The 8,877-nt window shown below is 39.5% G+C and overlaps 1 protein-coding gene across 1 annotated transcript; it reads right to left on the bottom strand.

The window, feature by feature from the left end:
• Window positions 1-1,201: 1,201 nt before the first annotated feature.
• LOC120688193 (autophagy-related protein 3-like) lies at window positions 1,202-6,540 on the bottom strand. Its single transcript, XM_039970380.1, has 10 exons — window positions 6,246-6,540; window positions 6,056-6,126; window positions 5,647-5,763; window positions 5,392-5,558; window positions 5,211-5,296; window positions 4,672-4,723; window positions 4,518-4,583; window positions 1,962-2,092; window positions 1,750-1,860; window positions 1,202-1,556 (listed from the first exon to the last, which is right to left on the bottom strand). The coding sequence occupies exons 1-9, from the start codon at window positions 6,404-6,406 to the stop codon at window positions 1,767-1,769; spliced, it is 945 nt and encodes a 314-aa protein (XP_039826314.1). The 5' UTR covers window positions 6,407-6,540; the 3' UTR covers window positions 1,202-1,556; window positions 1,750-1,766.
• Between the last annotated feature and the right edge of the window lie 2,337 nt (window positions 6,541-8,877).

The following is an 8,877-nucleotide window of genomic DNA, read 5'->3' as shown; positions in this document are numbered from 1 at the left end:
GTTTGACCCAAACCCTATCCAAAATTACATTCTTTTCCTATATGGAGGGAGTATATGTACATTGTATTAGAACGATATCAATTGTTACACCTGTAGCTATATCGATTGCTATACCTATAGCAACTTAAGGGCACGGATCTAGTAAAAATTAAGGAGGACATAGCATATTTAATATTTAGAAACATCTTTCCTCAATCAAATTGCATATATGATGTTACATTGGGATGAAAAACTGTAAAAACTACTGAATAACCCCCTGCAAACTGATGATGAGTGATACCTCTAACTGAATTTATATGGTTATATACCCACCCTACTCCTAATTAAGTATACTTACAACCTACTCTTTAAAAATCCAGCAACTGCGTGCCACTATAGTACTACTGCTTTTTTTCTACCTTTCCATGCCAAACCACAGGGTTAATGCGCGTTTTCCTAATTATCATCACACCAAAAATCAAGCCCTGGCCCAACCAAATAGTGCTACGCCTCACCAGTTAGTAGCTGCCCTTAGTAGTTACAAGCACAGATGCCTTCCCAAGAAATGGTCAGATGTTTTCCATGAAGAAAAGGTAAATTCCAGATACTTTAACAATAACTAACAAACATTAACATTGTAGATATTTCAAGAGAAATGCCGAATACAGAACACAAGAAAGCAAATGCAGATAGGCTGATAACACGAAACAATATGCATGGTATGTACTCTGTACAATTGTACATCTCTCTCTAAGCATATAATCATAAGTTCTGATCATTCAACTCTGATGTATTCTAAAAGGACGACTGGTCAATCATGATTGCAGATCCTGGTCTTCAGTGAGCAAAGTATTCGCAAGGGCTTAATGATGACCAGCATATATGTTACAGGAACTTCCAGCATGTCTGATCAGCCATCTCAATCTTCTCTGGAGAATGATGCGTGCATAATATGCCAGGTCCCATTCCTTCACTATAATCAATTACTTTCTTGTACTGGCAATGAATTTCAGCTGTTTAAAACAATGAATCAACTAGCTATCTGCCCCATGTTTCAGATGACCATAACAGCTTCTGGGCATTACCTGAGGTGATGGAAATATGCATAACATTATATTGTGGCATTGTTAGTAGGGGGCATCCAATGGTGAAATCAAATCAAATCGATCATTATCTAAATCACTTCATGAGTTATGTACTATGTACTACTGATCACCTCCTATGCCGCAATAGATTCAGGGTTAGGTTTCCTCGTGTTTAGTTGTTTACTGGATCCAAGTGATACAATGCATCCAAATACATATATTTTTTCCTGACCGGATGAATTGCACCCCTAGGTGTACATACCCAGTAAAGACAGGAAAGGAGGCTATATGGATTTGATATGAAAGGAGACCAATGAATTAAAGTGATACACAAGCAAACTGTTATAATGTACAAGGTGGATCTGCCTGATTTCAGAGTTCAAAGTTCACAATTGCAACCAATCCAAGGGAACGAACACAGATGCACAAATACTTCCAACCCAAACCAGCAATTCAGCCTTCGTGTGCCTTTCTGTAGTATGCTTTGTATTCCTGTAACAACCAGAAAACAAGCAACTGCTTATCAACGCTAGAGGACAAACAAAGAACAGGGTGCAACACATACAATGGTACAAATTTGAGCCAGGAACTATTACTTGGGCTCATTTATAGGCAGGTCTGGTCAAGATTTACTGTTATATATGATGTGGAAGTGCATTGTCTGGCGATAAGAGCTTATGCTTACCTTCAATTGACCAGTCATCAGCTTGTACTGCCCAGGTCAAAGTCCATTGTGTAATCATACTCAATAGTTGGTATGACTGATGCTATGAATTTCAAAAATATGAAAAGGTACCTGTTCAGAAGAGGTGGCAGACGTTAGAAACTGGCAAAGAGGGGGTTAATGCTTTCATCAACTGTGCCTTAAAAAATGGTTATCAACATAAAGAGTATTACTTGTCAACTTCAGGTTCACCTCCTCGAGACATAAGAACATCAATTATCTTTTTCATCACAGCTGCATGCTTGCATGGGTGAACCGAAGCATGCTTTCCTGCTAACAAGTGAGGATGGTCTTCAATAGTCACCTGTGCCAAAATATTGTGTTATGTCATAGCATCTAGGCAGTCTGTACTGCAATCCAATAGAAGACAACTCATAGTCACAAAGTTCCTGGGTCGACCGGGTCAAGGAACGGGGTCGAGGGTCGAGGGTCGTCACTTTATAAAATTGTGGTACGAAGGGGGTATACCTCTATGGAACGATAAATTATTATGTGGAATGCGACCCTGATTCATCGGGGTCGATATCTTCGGGTCCATGTGTCTTTATAAAAACAAAAACTATATATGTGCTACTAATGAAGAAATTAATCTGCCCAAGCATATAAGAAACGTATAAAAGAGTACATTTAGACCATGCTACACGTATTCAGCTCATTTTCTAACAAAAACCACATCAATCCACTGTCCTTAACCTCCTTATCCCAATTAAATCTGCAAACAATGGGGCTGCGACCCCTTTCAAACCGGGACGCGATCCAACCTTGAATGGGACACTGATCCTCTTCGACCCCGACCCTCGAATCGGAACGGCGTTCCCGGGTCGTGGGACGAGGCATCGACCCCGAATCCTGTGACCATGAGACAACTTCGTTGTTTCACTGGTGCAAAAAAAAAAGGACCTGCTTGTGACTCTAAATAATCATCTCGAATGATATGTCATGCATAGCTGCCTTAAAATCCATGAAGCAATCCTACGAGTTCAACTTTTTGCTGCTTCTGACTCAATAATCACAGTTGTGCTCATTTTTCATATGCTGATATCAATGTTTACAATAAGATTGCGAGTCTCAAACCTCCTTTGCTAATTTAGTGCCCTACTTATCATGGAACCATCAATTAATATGTTCAACTTTCACATAGCACTGGTGTGTTCTCAGGAAATTAGATTACCTGATACAAAATTACCAGCCCTTTTGTGACTGGTCCCCATTAGCATCATTAATTCTATCAGCCTAATGTTTACCCTGGCTAGCTAAATCATTTATTGGGTTAAAAATTTCCTACTAGCTATCTCTCCTAAATTTCCATGTGTCCTAAATGCTTTGACTCATCTTGATGTAACCTTTCTGTGGTCTTATCTTTTTTTTTCTCAAACACTGCAGGAGAGCTGCGTGTCATTTTATTAAGAAGAGGGAAAAAAATACAAGGAGAGGCTGACATGCTTACAGCCTACTCCCAAACACACCCAATTACAGACACCACACACACTAGAAACCTCGACCGCGACAAACATTACCCTGGAATGGCTCAAGTGTCCAGGGTATGCAACCTGATGAGCAGTACATGGAGTGCTGAAGCACCAGATAAGCACCAAGAACTGCTCTCATTACCCACCTCTTGAAAACTTTTGTGGTCTTATCATTTATGATAGGAGCAACGTTCTTTTGTTGAATTTGCAAGTTTTGTTCATTTTCGTTGTGCATAGATTTGTATATGGAAATAATTATTTATGTACATAGGATTAGTTTGTTCAAGATTTATTAACACTGTGCTTCCAGATGATTTTCAGAACCAAAAGCCTCAAGGTCCTGTGACCTCAACTTTGTAGTTTAATTTGATTCGATTTCTTACAGTTCCCCATGGAGAATTCTTCCGTTCAGAATAAAAATGTAGATATGTCACCAGCATGGAAACATACATTTTTGTTTCAATAACAAAGCTATCTATCTTACATTTCGTGTAAATTATATTTATTTTAATGCTTTACTTCTAGGGTTAGTGTTGTTTATCATTCTGAATTCCAATTCAGGATATCCTTATGATTTGTGCAGGGATAATCCATAATTCTTTCTGTTGACAACAGTAACACACAGCTAGAATTTGAACACATTTCTGATGACAACAGTAAGTAACACACAGCTAAAAATTTGAACACATTGACATAGCCTGCAATAAATTTGTTCCAATTTCCATGGGCTCATACAGTCGAACCTCTGTTGATCGGTGCATGTAATTATGTTTGCTGCGACAGCCTACAACTCTACAAAACTCTCGCCTCTTCAAATTCAATTTCTGATATCAATATGTAAATACCAGTGTGGAACTATCTAATAAATGTATCAAATGAATCATTGTTGATGTCTAAGACATGAAGTATGTGTTATTTTTTTACCATCTCCCATGTTCTCAAGGTGCACGCAGAAAAGCCGCGGGAACCATCCTAGTACAACATGCTGCACAATGAATAGCTGAAAGTTGTGTACCCTGTGACCAACTGGCCTATAACATTGAATTGTTCTTTTCTTCTGACCATATAGCTCAATTATCAACACCTTATCAGCATTAAGAATATTGCTTATTGATATGGTACAAATTCTCTCTTATCTTGTCTACGCATTCCATTTGATATGTTCGCCTATTGATATGGTACAAATTCTCTCTTATCTTGTCTACGCATTCCATTTGATATGTTCAGAGTACCAAAAGTATGAATGGCGAAAAAAATTACCGTTTTCCCTGCATGGTCTTTGCTGATATCTTCAAGCACAAGTTCAGGCTTTAGTGGCATTCTCGACTGTGATGGCAAACAAATTAAACTAATCAAGTCCAGCTGCCGTAAGTAAGGCCACAGTAACTACATGCAAGAAATGTACGAAATTTACCTCATCATATCCAGTCAGCCAGATACGTGGAGTTTGGTAGTATTTGTCATACCTACAATAGGATAATTGTTAACATGTTTTCCAATTCAAACGTGGTACATATGAAGTCAATAGTGCTTTTCACCAACAAATACAACTAATTGGTAAATACAATCTTCAATAATCAACAGTTACAAAAGTTAAAGGCAGCAGCTATTAACTAGTTTAATGACTTGTTGGTTGCAAATGTTTTTCAAATCAGATGTGCATTATGGGAAGTTACTAATTATAACTCATCAGGCACCGCACCAAGTATGCAGTTTGTATAAATTGAAGTGTCAAAAGTGAAAAGACCCAAGTATTCAAAATCTAGAACTTCACTGGTACAAACCAGAACATTATGCATTTGAGATAACTGCTACACGCATGTCTACACACATGTAATCGATGAAAGACTTCGTATTCATCTCACTATACACAATACACCAATCATAGTATGGTTGGACTCTACTGAAAAGAAGAATTATCCCAGCACTGTAGACAAGATAAAAAGAACTTACGTTATGCTAACATCATATGTTCTGGTACGAAGAATATTGTCATCTTCGGGCTCTTCAGCGACAAAGTATGACGGCTCAGCAGCAACCTGCAATAAGAACAGAAAGAAAGACAAAGCTGGAATCAGAAACTTCATCAGCTTTTCTTGGCCATGCCTAAGATAGAGAACTGTGATCTTCCTACCAAATTATCCCCTGTGTCTTCATAAGTGTCCATGTCAGGTATATCTTCCTCCTCTTCTTCCTTCTTACCACCGCTAAAGTAGGTGGGAATAGACTTGATTCCATCATATTTCCCTATGTCCAATGTATCCATTGAGGGTATGTCTTCCTCCTCATCTGGCTTTGATGCTAGACATTATCAATGGACAAAAAGAAAGATTAGATCATATATAATCCAAACAAGGCACAGCTGAGCAGCATTGATGAGAATATTTACCTTGCACGCCATGTGTTGCGAGCCAGCCTTCACCGTCCTCATCATCATCGAGAACCAACTCGGCTCCAGCTGCATCATACTCTTCTTCGACCTTGATGGCACGTCTTAAACAAGGCACTGGGAGCAACACAAAATTCAGAATTCTGAAGGCATGAATTCCCAATGAGTGACAAGCTTTAAACAGTCTACCCCTATTTTTTCTCAGTTCCCGTGTTTATTTTTCAAGTACTCCAGGATTTTCCCTAAACTAGCATGTTTGATCCCATCAACTGCATCAGGATTAGGTAAAGAAATCTACCAACTTTACCCAGCAATAATGTGCATTCTGCAATTCACCAAAATTCAATCTACGCAGATTGGGAAATAGATGGGAGCCGAATCATGACTCAATTCAGTACTAGCAGCATACCGTTGCGGGTGACGAGGAACTGCTTATCGGCGGGGAGATACGACTTCCGCTTGCTTGGGTCGCCCGCTTCCCTGCGAACGCACGCACAACCCAAGCACCCACCAGATCAATCAGCCAACCAGCCAATCAGACACCATCCGAATCAGTTGAAGAGGGAGGTAGCACGAGGGGAGAGGAGCGGAGGACGCACCAGGACCAGGTGGGGCACTTGGCGACGAGGTTGTCGCCGGTGAGGATGAACTCGGGTACGGAGAGGACGCCCTTCTCGAGGAAGGCTGAGACGGTGCGCGGGCCCGTGACCCGCTCCACCGTGCCCTTGTAGAGCTCGTACACCTTGTGCTTCACCTGCATCGCCGCTCCCCCTTCTCCCTCCCCTCGCGGCAAGGCGCCCGGACCAGTTCGTGTGGCTTCCTTCCTCTCGACGCCTCGACGGAGACGAAAGGGGAAAGCGAGACGAAAGAGTTTGCTTGCGCCGATGACGGCACCCGAGATGCTTGATACGCTACGCCGTGGAGCAGTTTCGTTCGATTGCGGCGACACGTCTGGATGGGCCGCGTTGGGCCCGGCTTAAAGGTTATCGGCACTACCAAAGCCCAGGTTGCGCTGGCCTGCCAAAAGCACGCCTGTACGAGCTTCTTAGGCCTAAAGAATAATCGGGCTTTAGGCCCAAGAAGCAAGAAGCTCATGACTAATAAGGGATCCACACTGTTCACGGCAAATTTAGAAAATTCCCGGGAGTTTTCAGTAATTTAGCTCGGAAATTTTATGAGAAAGCCCTTTAGTGTTTCCTGTAACTACATTAATAATAAGCTCTGAACTGGAATTATATGTTTTAGCTCTTTCCTTTAACTGAAATTACATTGTGATGTTTACCTCATGTAAACTAACATTTAGGTACCTGTGTTGCCTGTTTGGCCTGGACTTGTTCAAGATGGTTGCCCCCATGACCAACCCAACCGAATAAGGTGTACCATTATCATTATTTTTACATTTCAAATTAATTTCTATCTTGCGTTTATATTCACAACTCACTTTAATTAGGCCATAAGGGAGAGAATGCCTACAATGCTCGAGTAAAACAACTTAGCTAGCTTACTTAGACCATAAAGGCTGGGAATGCCGCCCAAACATTTAGTTACACTGAATTATATGCAAAACACATTTTACATGTTTGCCTTGTTTGTTTTATCACACAAAAATAGTGTTTGAAACTTTTCATATTTGCCATACACAAGATAGTGTTTTTTCTTTAAAGAAAAGGTTTACTTAGGAGAATGATTCAGCTCAATGGTATTAAAAATTTAGCTTGGTATATTCTTATAACAATAAAGAACGAATAATATTTAAACAAAACTGACTAGAAAGAAATTATATTCCACCTATCTACCAGCAGCAGCAACCCAATAAGAGCATGAGCTGAAAACATTTAACTGCTGTGTGCATTTCGTTCCAATAGAATATCATGGATGAGGTGCACGGCTGAACAGAAATATCAATTTCAGAGTTCGGTGAAGAATTTGTCAGCAGCTTGATATCTCTCGTTTGTGTTTCCTCACTACTACAAAAACGTTGATTTGTCCCGGTTGGGAAACCGCTGTTGTCCCGGTTTCCCAACCGGGAACGCCTGTCCGGGACAAAAGGGGGTGCCCTTTTGTCCCGGTTGTGGCAACCGGGACAAAAGAGGACCTTTTGTCCCGGTTGGTAACACCAACCGGGACAAAAGGTGCAGCCAGCGCCCACGTGGCTGGCGCACCCTTTTGTCCCGGTTGGTGTTACCAACCGGGACAAAAGGTCTCTTTTATTTTTCATGTTTTTCTTTTCTCGATTCTTTTTCTATTTCAATTATACTTTTGCATTTCAATTAAACTTATGTATTGGAATTCAGTGTGTATGATCTCCACTAATATATACATATATATATAGTTACTTATATAATATTTGTCCTAGATAGTTTTCATATATAAATTAATTCACTTATATATATATGTATACACATATCTATACATGTGAATTCCTTTACATATGAAAATGTCTAGGACCAATATTATATAAATATATATATATACACATATATATTATTGGAGTGCTTATATATATAATACATACATACTCCATCATATTTGCATAGGTATATTCGTTCTTAATTACATAGTAGAATTTGCCTTTTGGAAATTTAATACATACATACATACTCATAAATAGAAATTTAATACATAGACACACATATATATTTACATAGTTATATTCGTTCTTAATTACATATATACGCGTATATTGTCATATTTACTGTGATTGTCAATATTAGATATTCCATCATAGTAGAATTCGCCTTTTGGATCGAGGACTTGCTCAACAATAAATCCGGAGAATTGTTCTTGAATCGCCATAACCTTTTCCTCCGGTATGAGTTTATCGCGCATCTCCCCGACCTATGGAAAAAGGGGATAATTAATTTCGACTAATTAAAATACGAGTTCAAATATTAACAAGTTTTTTTACTTACTTCCTCCTCCCAATCTGTCCAGCCCTTTGGAGGACCTACCAGACCATGGATGTTCTCGCATACATAGTATGCGCACAATACAGTGCCTGGTTTCTGCCTCATACACTTTAAGAGAGAAGAAATTATCAGGTATTTACATGAATATATAATAAAACTAATGAATCGTGCAACGAATCATCCAAGCGCGTACCGGAAAATCTGTCTTGATCTTCAATTCCTTGTCAAATTTGCCTGGATGATTTTTAGCGAATTCTTTCCAAACCCTGTGCATGATTAGAACAATTATAGTCAAGTAACAAAGTGATTCAAATTATCAGTC

Source organism: Panicum virgatum, chromosome 9N (genome assembly GCF_016808335.1).
Source record: "Panicum virgatum strain AP13 chromosome 9N, P.virgatum_v5, whole genome shotgun sequence".
NCBI classification, from domain to species: domain Eukaryota; kingdom Viridiplantae; phylum Streptophyta; class Magnoliopsida; order Poales; family Poaceae; genus Panicum; species Panicum virgatum.
The sequence above is the reverse complement of the archived record's forward strand: the minus strand, read 5'-3'. Positions and strand labels throughout refer to the sequence as shown.

Coding starts and splice junctions, on each gene's coding strand:
- LOC120688193 (XM_039970380.1), bottom strand. CDS start 6,406: ATGCAGGTGAAGCACAAGGTGTACGAGCTCTACAAGGGCACGGTGGAG. Junction 5,764..6,055: donor GTTCCTCGTCACCCGCAACG/GTATGCTGCTAG, acceptor TGTTGCTCCCAG/TGCCTTGTTTAAGACGTGCC. Junction 4,724..5,210: donor ACATATGATGTTAGCATAAC/GTAAGTTCTTTT, acceptor ATCCTATTGTAG/GTATGACAAATACTACCAAA.